Genomic DNA, 24,569 nt, shown 5'->3' with positions numbered 1-24,569 from the left:
AATACATAATAAAATAAAGCCACATATCTTTAAGCTCAACATGTAAATTGTATGCGATTCACTGTATAGCCTCTTCCGCTCACTGACAAGCTTCTAGAGTTGAGTGTGTACAAGTTTAAAGATGTTTCAAATTAGCAAAAGGAAGAATGTAATAAATCTCTGAAATGGTTTGGAACCCAGGATTCAAATTAGTAAGTTTCAGTTATTAGAAAAAGCATTTGTGAAGTCTACAGTGTGGGTCAGCAGTTACGTCAAAAAAAGAGGACTTTCCTATTTGCCAGTACCTTGTAAAGCTTGGAGAAGAAAAGTCAGCTCATAAATTTTAACAGGCATGACTCAAAAGACAAGTCTGAATTACTGCAGGATGCTTTATTAGATTTCTATAAATGTACATTTGACAATATTTGTCACAGAAACACAGATCATAAACAGATCTGAACAAGCTGACTGGTCGTCTATTTGCCGGACCTCCGAGTCCTTTTGTCCCAGGAGAAGTTTGCGCCGTATGACTTCACTCTCGGTTTGGGTGTTCTCTTCTCCGTTATATCATAACTCCATCCTGCAGAAACAAACAGAACAGTGAAGGAGTGGTCATGTATATTTTACATTATAGCACTGGAAATCTGCTCATTAGTGTTTGGCTTGAGCGGTCAGATTGTGGATGAAAGCAAATCTACAGTTACAAGCAACACATTTTTTTCCTTCAAAGTTTTTTTTTTTTTGGATTTAAAACTCACGATACAGAGGAGAGAGATCGCCTACCATTCTTCTCAGCGAAAGCAATAGCATCCTCCTTAGTGCTGAATGTAAGGTTCATGTTGGACAGAGGGTCAGCCCTGAAGAACATAAATAATAAAATCAACTGGATGATAAATAAACCTTACTTCCAAAATCATGGCCAAGATAAGAAAAACCCATGGATAAGACAGAGGCGCACATATATACAGTCAAGAGTAAAAGTTTGTAATTTATACTTAAATTAGTTCAGTTGAAATGTGAGTGCATGCTAGGCAACAATCAAGAACATAAGGCAAAAAGACAATTTGATGGAACTTTTGCCATGGCATCTAGCCGTAATAAATGATATGACAATAAGATTCTGCTGGTGGAGTACGAATACTACAACTAGGGCTGCACGATTATGGCCAAAATGATGATCACGATTATTGATCAATATTGAGATCACGATTATTTTGATCAATATTGAGATCGCGATTATTTATCATGATTATTTATTGATTTTAGGGACAACATTTTTATTGCTCTTTCACATTTAAATAAACAGACCGCTGATTTCACCTCCATGTTGTGCTACATTCCTGCTAATGTACAAATCAGTGCATCAAATTAGACTGATCCTTAAAGTGCATCACCTCGTGGAAGCAAAATATAAATAAAATTGTACCCAAAATATAGGATAAGTAAAAATAAAAACGGCATCAACCAAATGAAAATATGCGATCCAATATAACAATACGCAGCCAAATGAAAACAATTCAGGCGAATGCCGAAAAGTCAATAACGGTGTTTACAGGAGGAGAGACGCAGACAAGTCACCCAGTAGAGCAGTGACGCAGGGACGACGTCATTTTGTACCGGAACCCAGAAGTTATCACCACACCGGTTCCCTCGACAAAAACACAATAGGATTTTCACATAGACTTTTGGATTATTGCAAAAAATAATCTCTGTGATCAACAAAAGTTTACAATACTAACACGTTTTGTCCATCAAGATAATTTTCACAAATGAACACAACTTTTATGAAGTTTGAAGTCTAAATACAATCTCCAGGAATAAACAGCTGACCGTATGCTATAAATGAACCACACCACGGTCGCTCGACTTCAACGTCACCATCACTGAGCTTCAGAGAACTTTTCCAAACTTCATTTTAAACATTTTCCATAATACAGATTTACTCTGTGGATCATCCACTTTTTTTTGTGTGTTTTTTTTTTTTTTTTTTTTTTTGGGGTGGGTGGGCACAGCATACCTGAACAAGTTATCTGCAAAGACATTACCTGTTCGGCGTGATGACGTTTAATGTCTCCGAAAACGTCTGTAGTGCCATTTAGCAACATGTTAACAACCGCCTCCCCCCCCCCCCCCCCCCAAAAAAAAACTAAACAAAACAAAAAAAACACGGGTAGGGTATTACTGGTGTATTTTATGTCATAGAATGAAACGTGAAAATATTTTGAGCTTATGTTCACCACAGACCTTATTTCAGGGTTTTTACCAAAATCCCATTCAAATAACCCATTCACTTGGGGACGATGGAACCGAATTTTCCAGGTTTTGACATACAAGATGACGTCATCACTGTGCCGCTCTATGGTGATTGGCTGCAAGTGTAGGAAGCGCCTGATTTGAGATGCAGCGGAGTTTTCTATGACCGGAAGATGAACTTTAAACGTCAATATCGCAGTCAATCACGCTGATGTAATCGTGGGCAGTCACAATCGTAATCGAGATCAATATTCGATTAATTGTGCAGCCCTAATTACAGCTGAAAAAAACCCATAAAAAGTATTCTGTTCTGAGCACATGAAGAGGGTTGGACTGGGGTATAAAGGTAAAACATGGACATGCTGGTTATTAGAGAGAATATTTATATCACTAATATTATCTTAACTTGCATTATTCATGTTATTGGTGATAATGAAGGGACATCTGTGATACTGAATACACAAAATATTCTGTGTGCAAACTTTCACACTCAACTGTATGCACAGGTATAGAAGTGGTATGTATTATACAAAAAAAAAAAAAAAAAAAAAAAAAAAAAAAAAAGTACAAACAAATAAATTTTTTCAAACGTTTTATCCATTTTTTTAATCCAGTTTTCATCCAATAACCTCAAGTACTAAACTTATGAAGAGTGAACTGGATGTTAAACATGAGATATGGACTTACGTAGAGGCCCAGCCCATCAGAGAATTCTCCCATCGCTCACGTGTATCAAAATCCATCTTCCACTTCTTGGTGTTCTGGACGCCTGACTGCATGGCAGTGCGAGCGGACACAAAGATGCGCACTTTCCGAGTCTTGATGTGCTCTTCTGGAACACCAGTTATTGCTGTGATGTCCTGAATGAACAAATAAATAAAGAAAAAGAAAGAGGAAGAGAGAGAGAGAGAGAGAGAGAGAGAGAGAGAGAGAGAGAGAGAGAGAGAGAGAGAGAGAGAGAGAGAGAGAGAAACAGAGATTTTATAAAGCATAATTTGTTCAGATACTCTTTAGAAGGTAAACATGATTGGGAAAATATCCCATAGTCTATGTTTGGTGAAATGAAATTTTGAGCTCATGGTAGGCAGCCAAGAAGGGCAGAAAAAAAGCAGCAGCATTAAAGAGCTTGGCAGGCCTCACACACTTACACCTAAAGGGCATAAAAGCCCAAATATTTCCTTTTGAATGTAGACGCGCACTTTGTCTAGACAAGCTAATTTCTCACACTTGAAATGCTGCGAGACGGTCTATTGTGATTTTTTTTTTTTCTTTCCACCACAGGGCTTCAGTCACAGGCCAGGAACCTGGGTTTTAAGGTGTGAAGAGAAAACACTTCCTAGCAAGCAAAAACAACAACAATTCTGAAACTAAACAAATTACATTCTTTATGAATTTTTTTTTTCACAATAATAATAAATCAAACCATTTGTCATTTAATACAATTTTATGACTGGTGGTTTGTGGACACTGATTTAAAAAAAATTATATATATATTTTGTTTGGAGTCGATATAAAAAAATCAGCTCCTTTCAATCAGTAATGAGTACACTTTGTTCAGAAAGCAGTCTTCACCTGACCATGTTTATGAGTAACAGGATTCTGCTGAAAGATTGTGAGCAGAGTTTTCGAGAAATTAGTCAGTGCGCGCGCCCCACACACACACACACACACACACACACACACACACACAAACACACAAACACACACACACACACACAGCATGCTACCAGTAGCCACCCAAGGTTCCAAGCCTCAGAAGCAGCTCCCCTTTCAGTTCTCCTTCACACATTTCAATGGCCATTACAACTTCAAAGAATCAAATTTTGATCAGCGTCTGTCATCTGCCCGTCGGTTCACTGTAAAAGCGGCGTTTTAGCATGGACTGTGGACAAAGACACACTCGTAAATTGGTGTGTAGCGAGTTCTCGCATAACATTTAGACAGACTGAATGGCCAAATACAGTAGCAAAAGGCCACATTCATTCAGTCATCAGTAACATCAACAAGGTTACATCGTTTCATTTTTACTGCACATCGAGTAAGGCTAATTGCTTTTAAGAATAAAAATGTTTTTATTGTTGTCTTTCTGATAACAACTTTCTAACTTTCTGGCATTTGGGCTTATAATAATAATAATAATAATAATAATAATAATAATAACAAAAGTAAATATAATAAAGGAAGCAACAAATGTGTCACAAACAGTGTCTCAATGACCATATTTCAGTGTTTACTAACTGTAACAGTAAACATTATGACAGTTTGTTACATTGATTCCTCCACAGAAAGACAGAAGTAAAACCTAAAAACACCCAAAATTTCAAACAGTTGGTCTGCCATGCCAAATATTGCTATGAGGTCTGTGAGGATCTATGGAAATTAACAGGACAGACTATAGAGTAAGCATTTATATTTACATAAAGTGCTGATGAGAAGAGTAACACGCAGCACAAGGCACCCATTCTGAACGCTCAAACTTGTACTCAGATAAAGGTGCACGTTGAAAAACACACTTCACTGCCCCTGCTGTTTAAAAAAAAAAAAAAAAAAAAAAAAAAAAAGTGTAGTCTAGACGTGTATGCCTGCATACATTAAGGCAACAAAAACTAGGAGGGTGATCCTCGCAACAGACGAGCGCACAATGGCCCGTGCACAAAGCAGGAGACGGTGGCTTAAATATGGTGCTTCTTAGGAAAAAGAAAGCGGGAACAAAAAATTCGGTGTGCAAAAAAAAAAAAAAAAAAGAAAAGAAAAAAAAAAGAACCACAAAAGGGGGAAACGCTGCACGTTTCTCCAGCCATGTACAGGAAGCAAAATGAGAACTATGAAGTTTGACACTATTCACGGAGCCCTACAATCCCTGGTATGCAGACAGAATGCCAGGCTTAAGTGCGGGGGAGGAAAGCTGGCAAAGTGTTCGTCACATAAAAGCGTGTCTATATTTCTGACACCTCTGCGAATAAAGCACATGGGAGCCCTTTCACAACGAGGCAGAGGGGCAAGCCGGTCAGGAGAAGGATGAGGAGACAAGCACGTCAGCTACCACGTGTGTAAATGAGGAAATCTGCAAAAACAAGGCACCTGAAGTCAGGTACAGCCCAGCTCTTACTGGAGGTCTAGACTGAGTAAAGATGCTCTGAGAAAGGGCTGTACAAGCATTAAAACTAAACGGTCATCCTTCTAAAGCAGGAGTATTCAACTAAGATTTGTGATGACCCAGCTACATAAAATCCCTCGTTTACAAAAGGTCTTGGTAAACAGCCAACATCCCTGAACGGCAACAACAGTAACCGTTAATGATTAGTACATGGCTATAACTTCTGCTACAAATTCTTCCTAAGTATTTTCCAGTACTCGTTTCAATCCACTGAGATACTCTGCAGGGTCTGCATGCGGACTTGGTGTCCTCTAATTGACAAGCCCTGTTTTAAAGTATTAAGAAACTTTTAAGATAGAAAGCATTCGTAATGATGTTATCTGGCAAAACTACACCATTATGATGATATACCGTAATGATACAGTTCAGCTTGCGATGCTGAAGGTCACGGAGTGGTGCAGGAAACATATGGCTATAAGTCCATACAGGATTCCACAGAGGTTTTATTTGGTGATCACTGCGGCCAAAAATGCTGTCTTTTTTGAAAATTTGCGACTTTGCGTGTTTGCTTTCCCTAAAAACTACATGAATTGGCGAAATTGCAATTCCACAAAATTGTTTTGCACGGTCTTCTGCAGTGATTCGAAACACATGAATCGAAGAGGACTTGAATGCGTGCTGTGATGATATCACATGACACGTCCTGGCCCAAATCTGCAGATAATCTGTGGTCATTTTGAAAACTTGCACGCTCCTCAGAATATTGCGGAGCTTTTTTTTTTATTATTTCGACGATTGCAAAACCCTGGGCTGTAATATGATGCACTGAGATATATGAAACCGGTCGACTGCATCTTTTTGAACTGCTGCTCATGCTGCATCACAGGGCAGCGTAACACACTTAGAGGAAAGCGCTGTCCCCTCGCTTCCTCATACATGAGCTCACATACGAATGCAGCTCAAACATGAGTACAGCTAAAAGATCTCATTTACCCAGATGAGGATGGGTTGCCTTTTGAGTCTGGTTCCTCTCAAGGTTTCATCCTCTCATCACTGTAGGGAGTTTATCCTTGCCACCGTCGGGCTCATTAAGGTTAAATTCACGCATTTAAAATCTGTATCCTGTGTTTATATATTTCTATAAAGCTGCGTTGAGACAATATCCATTGTTAAAAGCGCTATACAAATAAAACTGAATTGAATATGCCTGTGATTGGCTAGTTTCATTGTGATTGACAGGGGAGAGAGAGTATGCCATCCCTCAAACCCAGAGAGAACAGCCAGTTCTGCTCCCCTAGCTCCTGGCTGCAAACGCCTGTGACACTGATAGGATTCAAACTCATGTTATCCTGATCATGTCCAAGTCGGAGCACTTTTCTGTTGCTCCACTTGAGAGTCACTTAGAGTGAGTTTTCAAAATATTGATGAAACTTATATGCAAAGAGGAATGAAGGCACAGCAACATTATGGGGGGAAAAAAACATTGTAACTCCACCAATAAGTCAAACACACTGTTCATTATGCCTCCTGTACATGGCTGAAGATGATAAGACTGGGAATTTCCAATAAGCACTACAACTTCACCGGTCTCATTCTCCTTGCCAAAGGACTAACATTTGAAATATGTACCGAAGTTAGACTAGTGCTTTAACTTCCCAACAGCCAAAAAATAACTCAAACACTGCTCTTAAACATGCCTGGTACGCTGTCTCTCATCAAAACGGTATTTGGTGAAGCATATGTTTTGCAGTTCAGAAGAACTTTGTGTTTTGGACACGCTCGGTTGCTGTGGGAATCCCCCTGTGGAGGTGCTTCAGTCGTCCCCGACACTCAGGTAAATAGCTCCCTTGCCCATGAAGTTAGTGAAGTACAGTTTATACAGCTGCCTTTGAGACGAGTTCTCTGGAGCACCACACACACAGGAGAAGCAGCAGCACGACTGGACACCACTGATGGCAATCCCAGACTCATGTGCACCGGAGAGGGAATCGGACTTGTAAAGCAGCGCAACGTGGCGGCGACCTGAGGCAAAGTTCTGAGCGAGGCTGTAGAGGCGAAAATAACATATGAGAACGTAGACAGTAAGTCATTCCCATCAGATAGAGGTGGAACCTTTCATGCCTTTCCCAGGTGTAATTTAATCAGCATTCAGATGAATGATTCCGCATAACTTAGATGTAGAATACACCCCACTGGCATTCCCACATACACACACCCACATCTCAGAAGTTAAATTCACCTTGAGCAGAATGCAATCGTGGAAAATAAAAAGAATTCAAATGAAGAACACCCTTCATTGTTGGCACAAAAAAAAAAAAAAAAAAAAAAAGTAAACTGGAAATTTACCAGAAGACTCCTAATGAGGAGTGAATAAATTATCACTAACTCATTGAGCTTGGCACGTAAGTGAAAATCTTCTGTGTGTTCTTTAAGCATTTGTTTTATCCCATGCCAGACTGTGGAATTAATACCTGGCTATTACATGAGCACTTTGCCCTTGTTCATCACCTGGGGGGGGAAATCATTTCCTGTTATTAATCTAGGGGTGGGTCCTCATCCAAAAAAGTGCAAACGAGTCTTTTAAAAAGCTGTGCTCATTTAACCAGAGTAAACATCCCTGAGGCCTGTGTTCATTTGATAGATTTGCTTAAATCTCAGAAATTACATTGAGAGTGAGTTTATAATGGTGCACACACACAACCAAAAAAATAAAAAGCAGAGAAATGACAAGAAACACAAAATCAAACATTAAGTAAGGCCTTTACAATCACACACATTGTGTGCACACTTGAAAAGTGAGCTTTCAGCACCCATGCAATCAGGATGTTATTGGATGGGGATTGACCTCTCAGACATGTTGACAGATTTCATCACTAGGTCATATATTGGTAAGTCAACGAGCATTAGACTTCCAAAAAGGAAGCAAAATCCGACCTCTTAACCTCACCAGCAGAGTCGTGTCTGCGTCGGCTGTTGCGCAACACGTCCTGGTTGGCCATCTTTGAAGTGAGAGGACTGTGCTAATAACAGGTCGGACGTATGGGGTCACTAATAGAAACAAACAACATGTACTACTTGTGTGAGTGAAAGGAAGGTGCAGTTGGCACTGAGGGTCAAATCTATTCTCACGTTACACTGAGCAGTCTGGGTGGGGCAGACTGTGTGTGTGTGTGTGGGAAGAGGCATTTCCGCATGCTATTAGCCACATGCCACCTGTTTGTTTGGAGGCAACGTCCATGGAAAAAGCTTGGCGTGTCTTGTTGAAACAGAGCTCCTTTTTAAGTGTCACTCGCAAGCCATCTGGTTTGTTTGCACTTTTTGGAAGAGAACACATTCACTGCGACATTATGTGGCAAAATGGCACCATATGTGTACGTCAATATTTAGCAAAGAGCATGAAAATGACCTCACACGCCAGGAGCATCGCAGCTTTCGGCTGACGGTGATAATGACGGATGTGCGAGAATGCGAATCGTCAATTACAGGCATGTTCACCAGCAAACAGGCTCGAAAGAACTAAACAAAGCTCAGTAGCTGACAAACAAAACTGACACGGGGGTGCAGAAGTACTTAACTAGGAAGTAAGGAACTTGTTTAAGAGCATTAGGTGTAACGATACTTATGAAAGAAACTAAATGTAGTGTAACAGACAGTTTCTAAATCAAAACTAACAGCATAGTGTGCGTTTCAGAAATTAGAAACGACTTCATCGGAAATCAGGACATACACAACTCAAATCAGGAAATCAGATCCTGTACTAATGCGAAAACATCCCATATGACAGAGGGACAGAGGGAACCGGGCTTTTACTCAGACACCCCTAATAAAAACCTACAGAAACAACAAGTAAGCAATTCTGATGAACTTTCGACTTCTGTCGAGGTTGTTGAGCTGAAAAAGTACCCATGAGGGGAATGAAACCTGAACACATGCACAAAAAAAAAGTTTGTGCAGGCATGATGACATTAAGCATGTGTGCATCTGCAAACGTTCCAAACGTGCAAGAGAAGAATAATTTAACGTCTTTGCATACCGATTTTTTCCTGAGCAAACAGATCTGGGCAAAACGTGTAATTTCAGTACCTACATGTGGTTTGTCTCGTATAAGCGGGAAGAGAGAGAAAAAAAAAATAATAATAATATCCTATTCACACAAAAGGCTGTAATATGGAAATGCCCGCTTAACATGTTTAAAAGCTATGAAACAGCACAAACACCGCTTTTTGAGAAATATTCGTGAATATTAAAGCGAATAATCAGCTGTACTTTTTGAATTATGAAAACTTTAGCCATCACTGACCCACAAACAGCAAACTGACTGTAAAAATACATAAGACAGGTTTAGAATTTTGAAATATTTACAACAACAAAAAAAGAAAAAATGTTCAATATCTTCAATATGTAATATTCAAGTGCACTGTTTCTAGCCTCCTCCTCAAATGCAAGCAAATTTATGATATTGACCATGTTAACTACTTTGTACAAAAGGTCAGATTTTCCTCATGCCTAATCTCTTCTACTGAAGCGCATGTTCAGACGACATGCCGATGGATTTGATCTAAATTGGATCATAAGGTTCGAGTACACACTGTCATTAAATCAAAAAGAGGACATACCAAATACTAAAAACTCTGAAATTCATGTAAATATGTCAAAGACTCTACTTTTCATGCAAGTTTGTAATGAAAATTGTTGCATTCAACTGGGGGAAAAAAAAAAATGCAAAATAGAAGCATTTTCACGAGTGATCTCAGACTTTAGGACCCCACTGTATACGTGTATATAATATCATGCTGTAAAATAATTTCCAAGCATACAGGGCCAGTCGATATGCTAGATACGTTTAAAAACAGGATACACACAAACTATTTTTCTACATTGTTTTGAAAACGAAACACACCATGACATAGTTGTACCGTTACCGCCTGAATTTTTCATTAGCTACACTATTTAAAAGTGACATAAACAAGACCGATATATAATATTTTTAAACAGAACAAAAGAACGGAGCAGCACGTTGAAGTAAGTTTCGTTCCTAGGCCACACAAAGGTGACACGCACTGAAGGGTGCTTTAATGGTTACTTTCTCTTGAGTGCCAAGTAAATGAAATACTATTTAACGGTTAATGCACAAAGCCTCTTGTAAGGTCCTCTTCAAAGAGACATATCATTTGACCTAGTTGTCCAGCCTTGAAATTTTCACGCGAGCACCTGGTAGGAGGAACGACTTAGACAAAACAGACACTTGAGATGTGTGTGTGAGTGTTCGTGTGTGTTGTGTAGGGAGAGCGGGGAGGACAGGTCAGTGTAGTCTGCTTTACAGGCTGGATTTTCTCTGACATTTCTGACAGAATTCATACTGATGAACCTGATGCCGTTAAATCCACAGACACCTCTGCGATATCGAATTCTCTCATTTTTGTCCAGATTAGATCTCCACATGTTCGTTCTATTTGAGTGACTCAAGACAGCCAAAAAGATCAATATAAAGCATGTTCCTGAATCTTTTTAAATCTATGAAAGGGCTGGACAAATCACTAGCTCTGGCAGCAGATCTCATGTCTGGGTTATTAGTCCTTTTTATCCATAGGTGCTTGGAGAGCAAGTAGGTTCAACAGCAAGAAAGAAGAAAAAAACCCTACTTCCTGTTGATGTTTAAACTTAACATGCTTCATGGTTATGCAATGCGACTTTCTGATTTAAACTGCAGAAAGTTACTTCGCTGATTCAAGCTCTCTAGGGTCTCGAAAGAGCGCAAGGCAACAATGAAACCTACATTGAGATAATGAACAAACTTTGTCTGGGGGACTGGCACAAACACACTGACGGTCGCAAAGGGGAATTGTTCAGTTAATGAGACAAGCAGACAGGACAATCACTGCATCCCAATCAGACAGCTGGCACAAAGCAGCATCTAGTCTTCCTTGTTTGTCTCAATAAGAAATACATGCTTATTTTTCGAGGCTCTACAGATTTCAAGTTTACTTTAAGATCTGGTCGAGAATCGGTTTGTTTATGATCCAGTATAACTGGAGCTTTACCACAGATTAATCAGTGTAAAATCAAGAATCTGTAGCTCAATTAAGTGGTCAGTCAATTCACAACCTGTGCGGCTGGTCTTTGCACAAATATCACTCATGGGGAAGTAGTGGTTCAGTGGTTCAGGCTTCTGATTAAAAGTTCAAGTACAAACTGATGGGCCCTTAAACCTCTCTACTCCAGTGACACTTTGACCCCAGCTTATTAACAAGCTGGAATATCCAAAGAAAATGATGACGCTGCACTGTACTTTAAATCATCACTCTAGCTAATGGCACATATTACACTTAATCCAATGTCAAGCCAAAAAAAACCTCACTTACATAAACCAACATCAACAACTTCTCTCTCTCATAATTTAACACATTTAAATGATCCAAAAGGTACAAATAACAGTTACAATGTCAGATAGCTTTCTAGCTTGCTAATGAAGAATTACTTATTAGAAAATTGTGTCAGTAGAGTTTATTGAGCAATTTTTCCCCCTGAATGGAATAACAGATTAGCTCTTATTTCCAAGCTTTCAATTCTAACACAGATTCTAAATTCATGGGCCGGCTTACAACCTTTTATCGTGCCACATGTTTAACACCCCAGCTCTAAATGAGCATTTCCAATATATTGCATTTAGGCATACTGATGCAGACAAAGCAATCACGCACTACACTTTCAGCAAAGGAGCATGATGACATTGCTGACACTAGAAAGTGACAAACAGCACACTGGATGTAGGACTGGTTTATACTGTATATGATGTTTTGCACCTCAAGGTACACAAAGAGACATTAAATGTACCCAGAGTGGTCTTTATGATGTTCCTCTATACTTATATTCCTCTAAATCAGTGGTCACCATCCTGTTCATGGACATCTACCTTCAGACTAGCTCCAACCATAATCGTGCCCATCAAACCATCTAATCATTGCCTTAAGAAGTTCTTAAATCAACAAAAACCGGTGTGTTAGATTTTGGTTGGAGATTAATCCTGCAGGAAAGCGGGTTGGTGAACACTACACTAAAGCTACAAAAGGTATACTCTTGAAGCGATCAGTCCAGTGATGTGTATTTGTACCTTAAACCCCTGTTTAGTATTTTATTTTCTCAGAGAGCATGCAGCAAACTGTCATTTCCAGTCAAAAGTCAGAGGCCTTATTTATTTATTTATTTATTTTTCCTTCCAGCGGTACAGAAATCTACTTACTCAGACAGAAAGCATGTGATGAAACTTGCTTTGGGACTTTAGGTGCATACTGTTAACTGATCAGACATTCCGTGTAAAGCTGCGTATCGGTGGCCAGCCATGCGGTTTATCTCACAGCTCAGCATGCTTAATCAAACAGTAATTATGAACAAAAGCAAGCCAGGGCAGGCACCAAAGCGAGAGAGTGCCAGGACTCAGCCACAATCACGCAGGCCTTTAATTGCCATCATTTGATATGCCACACGTTTCGACTGCTCAAAAAGCGCACCATTTGCAAGCACTTTCACATGACCGCATGGCGTTGGTTTTACACGTCGTTCTGTTGTGAAATTCCACTTTCATATCTTTGGTCAGACAAGGACATGAAGTCTAGTTACATTTCTTTGAAAAGGCTGCAGATAGCGGCTCAAGTTCTAAGATGTTGATAACTCTGTTTACAATCTCTTGTAAGACAAAGGCCGTGGAAATACGTCTAAGGGAAACCGCAATGCTCCTTGACTCTGATTTGTCAGGAGGTGTTGATTCATTTTCTATAACAGCAGCTCTGACAGCGGTTCAGTAGCTGCAAGGCAAATCACAGGTTTATATTAAACGCACTCATTCAAACGTGTTAACATTTCAGCAGTAACAAATTTCACAGGGGCTTGTATAGTGGACACTCCACTAAATGGTTTATGTGCAAATCTGTGAAATTGGTGATAAGATGATGTTTTCTGTGAAGAGATGGTTATTTAGCATTTTTGGAAGTCTCCACCTCATCACACCATTCCAACATTGATTCATTTCCAATAACAGAATGCCTCATGGATTTTTATTATTAATATAATACACTTTATCTATCATCATCAGGTTTTTGGTGCTTTTATAGTCCTTTGTTACAAACTGTAACAAGTAACTGACGTGACATTAAAAAAGATTATTGTTTCACTTTCCCTACCTTTTTCATGAAAATGTAACTTTTTTTTTTTTTTTTTTTTTTAAATGCTGGACAAAAATCTGTATGTGGCTATTGTTAATTCTTTGTTAATAAACCCTCAGCAAAATAAGTTGTGATATAAAGTGAATCATGAAAATTCATGAAAAATTTTGCGATATATTTTTGCCGTATCGTCCATAAGGGTTAAACTAGCATAGATTTTATATTATTAGTCATACTGAACTAGATCTCAAAATGTAATGAGCCATACAACAAGATCTTTGTGTAAAACACACAGAATATTGCAACCCTTCACTCTTATAGAGATTGTCAAAGTAAAAATACACATACTTCCTATGTTTAATCAACTTTTTCATAGCCGGCCAATGATGTGTAACGCACTACACAATCTTTGTCACTCATGACCTGGGCTAAATGACTCGGTTTGAAACATGCTACTGTAACAGTCAAGTGGAAAACACAAAACCATGAAATGTAATGGTGCCACATAACCCCAACTAAACTTATGTGAGCAAATTACACAATTGACACCTTTACATCCAGGAATATAGTTTATGTAGAGTTACATATTTCAGCTCAGTAACTTCTGCATCATTGTAATACTTGATTATTTATTTTTTTTAAGTTGCATTTTGCCTGTTGATACAATAATGGAACAATAGTGTTTTCTGATGGTTTTTGGATGTGTCAGGAAACCTCAACGTGCACCATGCACATGTCTGAGAGCGACGTTATTCACTCCATCTTCACTACAATAAGTATGAAACCTCAGCGGCCGACAGGAAAAAGGAGGCCTTTTCCTACCAGACGAAGCCGCTACTGTCTGTCTCGTCTGATCACCCCCCCCAGCTGCTTTCTCTTTTCACTCCATTCTTTTCGGGAACCCTTAATCGGCTTTAAATCGGAGCGGCCCCAAGCTTGAAGTGAGAGCCCTCATCCTGGCAGCCTGAGACACGATAAGAGACACAGTGTGCACCCACCCAAATACCCACTACAGAAGGGTCATTTTCCTCAGTTAGTCAAATGATAAAGAAATCAATAAACAGCATTTTAAGACTGTTCAGTAAGGTTTCTGTACACTTTCCTGTCAAGGCTTTCAAATTACTTTACAAAAGTACTGTATGCAGGTACACAGTGACAGCAAATTATAAAAATAAATAAATAAAAATTACAAATAGTGTACCATGGGGCATTTGCAAATGTACATATTTCACTATACTGCTTCATTTATTCAAAATACTACAAGATTTTGTTGATTTATAAGTGTGTTTTAATTCACATGCTTTGAATTGGCTTCTTGGCAACTTTATTATTATCTGCTTTTTTTTTATTATTATTATTATTATTATTATTATTATTATCATCTATTATTATTATTATTATTATTATTATTATTATTATGATGTTGTTGTTCTGCATCTTTTTTGTCTTCATTTAATAAGCATCACTGAAGGCAATTTTGGATTTTTTTCAATTAAGTAAAACATTAAATAAATGCTATTATCCAGTTTATTATCCAAAGCCTTTATTTAATCTTACAAAACGTCCAGGTTGGTACTACCTTAAAACATGAAAAAATTCCAAAGAAAAGTAAAGTTTGTTTATCTTTTAACATGTAATACTTTTTTTCTAATACACCACTCAGACATAAACAGTGATAAAAGGTTAGACAAATATCACGGAGAAAAAAAAAAGAAATAATAATAAGACACTATTATTAAATCAGGCAAGAACTTGCATGTCGTGTGTTAAAGGTGAGACCAGGTAAGCTGTGCTTCTTAAACCTCATGACCTCATGCCAATATTCTGTTGTAAAAGCTTTGTGAGTGAAGATCTGTAGCATTTCCTCATTTACTGATGTGCTAAATGACCCACAGAAAGGCAGGCCAATCTTTATTTAGTCAAAAAGGCAGATTCTGAACCTGGATCTAACTGATGTTAGCTGTTTTATAAAATCATCAATCCAAAATGACTGCCTTTTTTAAAATTCATATCAGACATTTAAAGACACAGCACCTTTTTATTTGCTTATTTATAAAGGGACAATTTTCTTGACAGAGAAGTCAAATTTCATTCATCAGAAAATCCCAAATTTTTTGTTTAACATACCTGAGTAGTTTCTACTTCTGCATGCATTAATTACTGTAACTTTGCATATTTGCATATTACTATATGCACACAAATTTTGCCACTAGTCCCCATTTTTTACACACATACCCGTTCTCAAAATAAATTTTGACATAAGCTTATATTTTATATCTATTGAAGTAAAAACAGGGAAATGGGGAAAACAGCCCTAACATGGTAAAGGAAAGTTGGCATGAACGTGGATGTGTTCATGTTAAAAAGGTGAATCTTTTCGAGTAACTCGTCTCACACTGTTGTGTAATTGTGTCGTCTTGCGTACCGTACTGTGTTGCACCATGGTCCTAGAGAAACGACATTTCGCTCCAATGTATACAAGCTGTATAAAGGAGTGACAATAAAACCCACTTGACTTGAATTGGCTTAATTTAAGACATTACAGGTTTTGTTTTATTTTTTTTAAATATTGGAACTTTTTCAAAAATGTACATTTGTTAGTCTTTGAATGATGTTCGAATTGAAATATTTATTTCATGGTGAAGACCCTCTCAAGACAAAGGCTTTAACAGAATATTTAATTGTAAAATTATTTCATTATTGTTTAACCAAGAAGACTGATCTAGAAATATGCTTTTTTGTTATTTGTTATGAAATCCAACAATTGTCAACATTTAGTGAAATTCCTCTTTAAAATCCTTCTAATTGAATATAGGAATGAATATGTAAAACTTCTCACTAGAAACCCCTGATTTACAACATGGTTAAATGTGTTTCCACTTTAAGAGTGGTTTATAAGGTTTGTTAAGACAATTGACAAGTATGCCATATGCAACAGAACTTGACATATAGAGCAGGAAACAAGTTTTCCTGATACATGACATGATTGTGCCAACGGGGTGGAGCTCAGCAAAGTCATTAAGTTTAAAACGCGTTTAACGTTCAATGCAGTGGACATGAGTGCACAAAAACAGTGAACTTTTCTGTTGAGATTTGATATTTCTATTTCGACATGTCTTGCCTATATACATTTGTTTTAAATAAACTCGACATGAAATGAAAACCGAGCTGAATCAACTCCCCTGTCAACAAATCATTAACACTAAGCACAGCATGTTCACTCTTACCAGTTTCTCATCCACTGTGATGAGCTGCGACTCTTGCCCTTGATTCTGCGCCAGACATCCTGATGTGCTAACTGACCTGCAAGACAGGAAGTTTGAGAGGGGAAAATGAGACTGAAATGAAGAATAATCACTAAAGTAAACAAAGGCGACCACAATGCTGTGGCAGAATAGGGAGAGGGAAGCGCATGCTGAATCGCTCCTATTACTTCTGTCTGCTGGTTTCCTGGCACGCTCCCATTAGCCAGTTAGCAACAGACGGCACTTTATGTCAGCTCACCGACCCACAGTTACCACCGGGAGTGTTTTGGAGCAAGAGTCTCCCGAGAACAGCAGCATGAGAAAAACGTGCGGTAGCCAGTTTGTCACGAACAGAAGCAAATGCCAGGGAAAGCCTCAGTGACCTTTTTCACATCTCCCCTGGCAGACAGAGAACTTTCTGGCAGTGGAAACATGCAAGCTTCCATTATTTGGTTTAGTAAGGCAGCTATGTGGCATTTTGCGAACTTTCTGAAAACTCGACTCAAACTCAATATTGCATTGATAATTGTTCAACGTTCTTTGGAGCGCAGATACTCAATTTCTTTTTCTGCGTCCCTCCAAGCAAGCAGGTGCGATTGTGATTGGTTAGCCAATGCAAAGAAATTGACAAGGCGTAGATGCACACATCAAAAGAAATTCTTTAAAAATGTCATTTAAAAAATTTAAACCTGGATTTATTAAAAAAAAAAAAAAAAAAAAAGCTTTTTCTAATTGTACTTTGCTAAAATATTCACGGGTATTGTTCTTTCATTGCCATTGGCCAGCTGCAGTATCAGTGACTTCATTTCACAACAACAAATACAGGACTACAGTACAATCAACTGCAGAATTACTGGCATCTTTGACTTAAAAATAATAATTTTACAAAAATGCCTGTGTGGATAATTAGTATAATTTGTCCATGAGCTCACAAAGTAAATCTCACAATGTATGCTTATTCTAAGAAAAACCTTATCGAACTTAAAAAAAATCCAAAATAATCTTTCCCAGAGATTATACCAACCACAAATTCATTATTACAGTTACACCAGTCTTTAACAAGGGTGCTAATAATTCTGGAGCTCACTGTAGCTACATTATATAGTGTACACCAATCAGCCATAACATTAAAACCACCTGCCTAATATTGTGTGTCTGCTGTGGTATCTGGCACCAAGACGTTAGCAGCAGATCCTTTAAGTCCTATAAGTTGCGAAGTGGGGCCTCCACGGATCGGACTTGTTCGTCCAAAACATCCCACAGATGCTCGATCAGATTGATATCTGTGGAATTTGCAGGCAGAATCAACACCCTATTTTTGCAGTGTGGCAGGACGCATTATCTAATTTACTCAGGGTTTCCCAGCAGAACATTGTCCAGAGAATCTCACTGCCTCCGCCAGCTTGCCTTCTTCCCATAGTGCATCCTGCTGCACCTTTTCCCACACACACACACACACCCGGCCAACCACATGATGTAAAAGAAAACATGATTCATCAGACTAGGTCACCTTCTTAGATTGCTCCATAGTCCAGTTTTGATGGTCACGTGCCCATTGTAGGTGCTTTCGGCAGTGGATAGGGGTCAGCAGGGGCACTCTGACCGATCTATTGCTACGCAGCCCAATACGCAGAAAGCTGCAATGCACTGCGTGTCCTGACACCTTTCTATCATGGCCAGCGTGAACTTTTTCATCAATTTGTGGGATCAGACCAGAAGAGCTTCCGTACTAGCCTTCACTGCCCACGTGCATCAGTTAGCCTTGGCGCCCATGACGCTGTTGCCAGTTCGTCGGTTGTCCTTCCTTGGACCACTTTTGGTAGGTACTAACCACTGCATACCAGGAACACCCCACAAGACCTGCTGTTTTGGAGACGCTTTGACCCAGTCGTCTAGCCATCACAATTTGGCCCTTGTCAGAGTCACTCAGATACTTACACTTGCCCATTTTTTCTGCTTCCAACTTTGAGATCTGAAGCTAGGACTATTAAATATTAGATCTCTGACGTCTAAGGCACTTATTGGTAAAGAAATCATTACTGATCGGGAATTTAACATAATGTGTTTAACTGAAACTTGGATTAAACCAAATGAGTACATAGTTCTAAATGAAGCTAGTCCTCCTGGATACCAGTTATATACATCAGCCCCGTCTGACTGGCAGAGGAGGAGGTGTTGCACTCAGCTATAGTCATAATCCAGGCGTCACACAAAAACCTAGTCTTACATTTAACCCTTTTGAAGTTCTTTATACCAGTATAACATACATAGGCACAAAAAATAAGTAAATTCCGCTAATTATTATTTATAGACCCCCAGGGCCATATACTGAATTCCTTAGTGAATTTGCAGATTTTCTCTCAAATCTGATTGCTTCTCTAGAAAAAGCATTAATCTTTGGTGATTTTAATATTCATTTTGACCCTCTGAGAACAGCGGTTGTGTCCATTTTAGATTCAGTAGGGGTCAATCAAAGTGTAATAGGACCTACTCATAATGGTGGTCACACTCTTGACCTGATACTAACATACAGATTAAATATAGAAAATATAGTAACACTTCCACAGTCTGAAGTTGTCTCAGTTCATTATCTAATCTTGTTTAAATTGCGTATTGATCATAATATTTGTGCCTCGCCACGAGTTTCATCAATAATCTCCCAGAGACATCAATTTAGATTTGGATCACCGTCTGACCCCAAAGAACTCGATCATGCAACTGAATGGTTAGACTCAACACTCCGCTACACGCTAGATAGAGTGGCTTCACTCAAAATAAAAATAATTAGAGAGAAAAAACTAGCCATCTGGTTTAACGAACAAACGCGTACCTTAAAACAGACCACATGACAATTAGAACGTAAATGGTGTCAAACCAAACTGGTAGTATTTCAAACAGCATGGAAGGAGAGCCTACTGAACTATAGACAATCTCTAGTGATGCTAGAAAAGTCTCTCTCTCCACCTTAATAGAAGATAACAAAAATAATGAGAGATTTCTATTCAACAAGGTAGTAAAATCAACTGGGAATAAAACCACGACAGAAACAGGCACACAATCACAATTATTACATAGCAACGAAGATTTCAGGATTTTTTTCATTGGTAAAGTTGAAAATATCAGAAATGAAATTCAGGCTCTTAAACTAAAACCAGACAGTTTTATAACTAACCCTGTAGATGATAATATAGCAATATCTGATCAAAGTTTAGAATGTTTTACTCCCCTTAGAGAGACCGAACTAGCTTCATTAGCTCTTCAGCGAAATCATCAACTTGTATACTAGATCCCTTATCTACATGCTTCTTTAAACATTATTCCTGGAGTAATTGAACCCCATCTAAAAATAATCAGTTCTTCCCTTAGCACTGGTTATGTACCAAAATCAATTAAACTAGCGGTTAACAAACCCCTGATTACAAACCCTGACCTTGACCCCTCTCAACTGTCCAGCTATAGACCAATATCAAATCTCCCCGTTTTCTCCAAGATATTAGAAAAGGTTGAAGCACAGCAGCTATGCTCGTACTTACATAGGAACATTTCATTCATGAAATGCATCAGTCTGGGTTTAGACCTCATCATAGCACAGAGAAAGCGTGAGTTAAAGTAGTAAATGACCTACTACTGGCCTCTGATCAGGGTTGTGTCTCATTGCTTGTATTACTTGACCTTAGTGCAGCTTTGGTACTATAGGTCAAACTTTTCTCCTTTATAGACTAGAAAATGTCGTTGGCATTAAGGGAACGGTCCTCTCCTGGCTCATGTCTTATTTGACCGATCGTTATCAGTTCATAGATGTAACTGGAGACTTCTCCATGCATACCAAGGTTAAATTTGGTGTTCCACAAGGTTCTGTTTTAGGCCCACTGCTTTTTACATTATATATGCTATCCCTGGGTCAAATTATTCGTAAACATGGAATTAGCTTCCACTGTTACGCTGATGATACACAGCTGTATGTTTCAGCAAAGCCAGAGTGAAGCCAAAAGCTTAATAAAGTTGAGGATTGTGTAAAGGACAACATGCAGCTAGAAGTAATCTTTCCGATTACACAGCATCTCTGGATGGACTCTCCCTTTCGTCATGTGCAGCAGTAATTGATCTTGGTGTGGTTATATAATCTCTCCTTCTCTTTACCTCTCTCCCTCTGTCGAGCCACACATGATTTTACTGCACTCCGGCCCTGCCTGATCCCCTACCTCTGAATGGAGCCCTCATCAACTGGAGGCTACAGCCTGGAGATTGCTTACGATGGTACAGCTTGAAGTACCATGAAATAATTTTGTACCTCAATTCCACATGGACATTCTCACTGTGTATGCTGGGACTACGGTTGCTGCTATGGCCTTAGGACTGCAATTACCACATGCAATTTTGCACTTAGGTCTCCTTTGGTGAAGAGTGGCCTAGTTAAACAAAACAGACTTCATATAAAAGCCATAATGAACTTTCCTTTACTTTCACACTATCTGTTGTTACCCAGATGAGGATGGGTTCCCTTCTGTGTTCTGAGTTCCACTTGCATGAGCCAATGTTTCCAATGACCAATCCCTGCTCACCAATGTTTCCAATGACCAATCACAGTTATCAGGGGGCGGTGGTGGTTTAGCGGTTAAGGCTCTGGGTTCGAGCCCCAGCACTGCCAAGCTGCCACTGTTGGGCCCTTGAGCAAGGCCCTTAACCCTCTCTGCTCCACTGTATCATGGCTGACCCTGCACTCTGACCCCAGCTTCCTGACATGCTGGGGTATGCAAAGAATAGAATTACACTGTGCATATGTATATGTGATCAATAAAGACTCATTATCATCATCACTGCTCGCCAATGCTTCCAATGACCCATCACAATAAAATCAAGTTATTTAATCCATAAATGTCACCTTTGTGTATCTATCGACTAATTACTAACTCTGTTTAATATTGTTTGCATGCTTGAGAGAATGTAGATTTTTTTTAAAAAATGAAATACTTATTAAATTCATAAATAGTTTGTTTGTGGTGTCATGACCAAATATGATGATGACAACTGCTTAATGATGAGTAATAATTTATTATCTACTATTCCAATAAATAAATAAAAAGTCAAACCAACTGTCATCCCTTTTTCATCTAAGACATTTTGATATGCAAATGATCATAACGGTTCAACTAATATGCAAATTAGCTTCTGACGGAATCTGGTGTCTTTTCGAGCATGCATTAGCTACTTTTCCCTGAAAAGATCTGGCAACACTGAGACCAATCACACTGTATACTATGTATTACAGCAGAAAAGCTGCTCCTAAATCAGTTTTATGTCTCTGTTTTACTCGAAGAGGCTAAATTCTTTCGCTTTATGTTGTATTTACGATATGAGCTGTGTGTTTAGTGTAACCTTTTCACTGTTCTTGAAAGGCTTTTTTTTTTTTTTTTTTTTTAGCTTGCTAGCTTGTTTTGCTAGTCAGAACAGAGTTAGGGAGCTATTGATCTAATTAACCCTAACAGGCTCAAATACTAATCATGCTAAATAAGCAATTGGACAGTTTGAATAATCTAACTACATGTAAAAAAATAAATGTGTTTAAAAATGAGCCATAATGCACAATGAAGCAGCGAATAATGCTAACAGTAGCCTGGTGTTTTGCTAAATATGTTTTCCTCAAACTATTTGACAAGTTCAATAACACCTACACAAAATACATACATCATACAATAAGTCAAAGCGCTTGTTATTACCTTAGTGGTGTTTTTATGATTGAATGGCGAAAACAAATTCGGCTCAAACCAGACAGGAGTGACATTGAGGACGCCATGTTGACGGCTCCGGACACAACTCTACGGCGTCCCATTGAGGCCAAAAATCTAACAAACGCGATTTCTTTAACCTGAAGTAAACACCATACTCTTCCAAACGACAGAACAAACCCAAACCGCATGTTATCCTAGTAAATAATGTCATTATAGAGTTGTACTCTTAGAGGTGGTGTTTTTCATGATCAAACAAACACACCACATTTCACTTGTTAAGAAATTAAAGCAGCATCAGACAAATCATTAGAGGAGTCAGGTGTGTCTGATCAGAGGGAAAACTCTTTTACCTGCTCTAACACGTCTCTTTCAGATCATTAACTGTATCTCCAGTCATTCAGTTGCTTAAGGAATGGTGTGTTAGAGCAGGGAGAAATTTAAAAATCACAGCTCTGAGGTTTTCTATAGTTGTCTGATGTCTAATGTAGGCAATTTAAAGACCAAAGGGTGGAAAATACTTGAGTAATTGTACTTTGTTACTATGTGTTATTTTGGATATTTATACTTTACATGAAATTGAATGCTTGTACTCTTACTTCATTATATTTTCAAGAGAAACATTGTACTTTTTATTACTCCTTACATTTCTATATAGACCTTCAATGTAAATTGTCTTTTCTCATCCAGCCAATGACTGTACACTACAAATCAATCAAAAGGGCTCCCACACATTTTATTTACAATTTGATTTAAAGCATCCAATCAAGATCATCGATGTAAAACAAACAAACAAACAAACAAAAAACTCAAGAATGGTGACAATTCATCATCTGCTGTGACCATGTCATGATATACAATGTAGATAGCGCTATAGCTATCTGTGAGCATTTGAAGATATATAAGTCACTGCTCTGCAGTGTGGAACTCAGTAAAATGTTTAAATATCCTGAAGTATGCAAAGAGTCGTAGTAAATGAGATTTCTCCTTTGCCTCCCAAGAAATCATGAACTCCATGTAATTTGAAAAAGCATGGTGAGGAAAGTTTCAATAATTTTGCTCAAATTAACTGGCATTAATAATTAATTGTTTTCAGCAGATAATACCAGGTTAAACTAGCATCGATTCCAGTAACATAATTGGCTAAACAGCAAACCAAATTCTATCTAAGGGTAATTAATGCTTATTTACATGATACGCTACTTCTGATTAATTCTTTAGCATACTACATCTCCTTAGTCATGTATGTGACCAGAGCGCTCACACAGATTGTATGATGTGTTGAGGCAAATGATGATTTGTTGCTTGTAACAGTTTTAGATGAAGAATACAAATTAATTTTCACATGAAAGCATGATATTGCTTAATTTTATCAGTTAAAACGATTACTTTTTATTTTTTTAATACTTGAAAAATAAACAACTTATTTACTTTCACATTTTTGGCTTGATACTTCCACTTTTAATTGAGTAAAGTTTTGACACCTTGTCTATCCTTCCACTTTCTCATTTATTTTTCCACCCCTGCATTTAGTGGTGTGTCTCAAACAAAGCTTACAATTTATAATCTTTAAGCTTTTGTCTAGCCCAAAGACATGGCCTAGACTAAATAAATGCCGTTCTCATTGTGCCCATGTGTAACAATATTGAAAGAAGGGTTGAGGTTTTTAGCAGAGAATTAACAAATATGTTTAAAAATGTGTTTACCTAGCTTCTTCTTCCTATGACCTTTAGGAAACCTGGATGATGCAACTTCCTGTTGAACAAGTGATTTGTGGAATATTCCAAAATTTCAGGTAACAGGGTTGTGGAGCACTAAAATTTAATTTTTGTATAAAAATAAATAATGGGTGAGTCATGAAAAAGAATGTTTCAAGAATGAGATTTTAAATGGATACACAAAATAAGATTTTCTTTTAATATTTGAATGATTATTTCTCAAGGTACACTGTTATACTGTACTGGGCTTGTAAAAGGCAAAATTGCTATTTTCCAATTGCTGGAGATACAGTATTTTTATTAATGATATAATACAACATAGGTTGTTATGAAGCACACCTCAAATATTTTTAAAATATGTTTTAACTTTACTATGTGTACATATTTGTAAA

At 38.1% G+C, this 24,569-nt stretch overlaps 1 protein-coding gene across 1 annotated transcript; it reads right to left on the bottom strand.

Annotated features, from left to right (window-relative positions):
* Window positions 1–348: 348 nt before the first annotated feature.
* On the bottom strand, window positions 349–22,663 carry ndufs4 (NADH:ubiquinone oxidoreductase subunit S4). Its single transcript, XM_017452544.3, has 5 exons — window positions 22,451–22,663; window positions 16,716–16,791; window positions 2,920–3,092; window positions 763–836; window positions 349–559 (listed from the first exon to the last, which is right to left on the bottom strand). The coding sequence occupies exons 1-5, from the start codon at window positions 22,648–22,650 to the stop codon at window positions 456–458; spliced, it is 627 nt and encodes a 208-aa protein (XP_017308033.1). The 5' UTR covers window positions 22,651–22,663; the 3' UTR covers window positions 349–455.
* Window positions 22,664–24,569: the final 1,906 nt, after the last annotated feature.

This window comes from Ictalurus punctatus, chromosome 22, assembly GCF_001660625.3.
Source record: "Ictalurus punctatus breed USDA103 chromosome 22, Coco_2.0, whole genome shotgun sequence".
NCBI classification, from domain to species: domain Eukaryota; kingdom Metazoa; phylum Chordata; class Actinopteri; order Siluriformes; family Ictaluridae; genus Ictalurus; species Ictalurus punctatus.
The sequence above is the reverse complement of the archived record's forward strand: the minus strand, read 5'-3'. Positions and strand labels throughout refer to the sequence as shown.

Coding starts and splice junctions, on each gene's coding strand:
- ndufs4 (XM_017452544.3), bottom strand. CDS start 22,650: ATGCGGTTTGGGTTTGTTCTGTCGTTTGGAAGAGTATGGTGTTTACTT. Junction 837..2,919: donor CTGATGGGCTGGGCCTCTAC/GTAAGTCCATAT, acceptor TATGTTCTTCAG/GGCTGACCCTCTGTCCAACA. Junction 560..762: donor TGCTTTCGCTGAGAAGAATG/GTAGGCGATCTC, acceptor TTGTTTCTGCAG/GATGGAGTTATGATATAACG.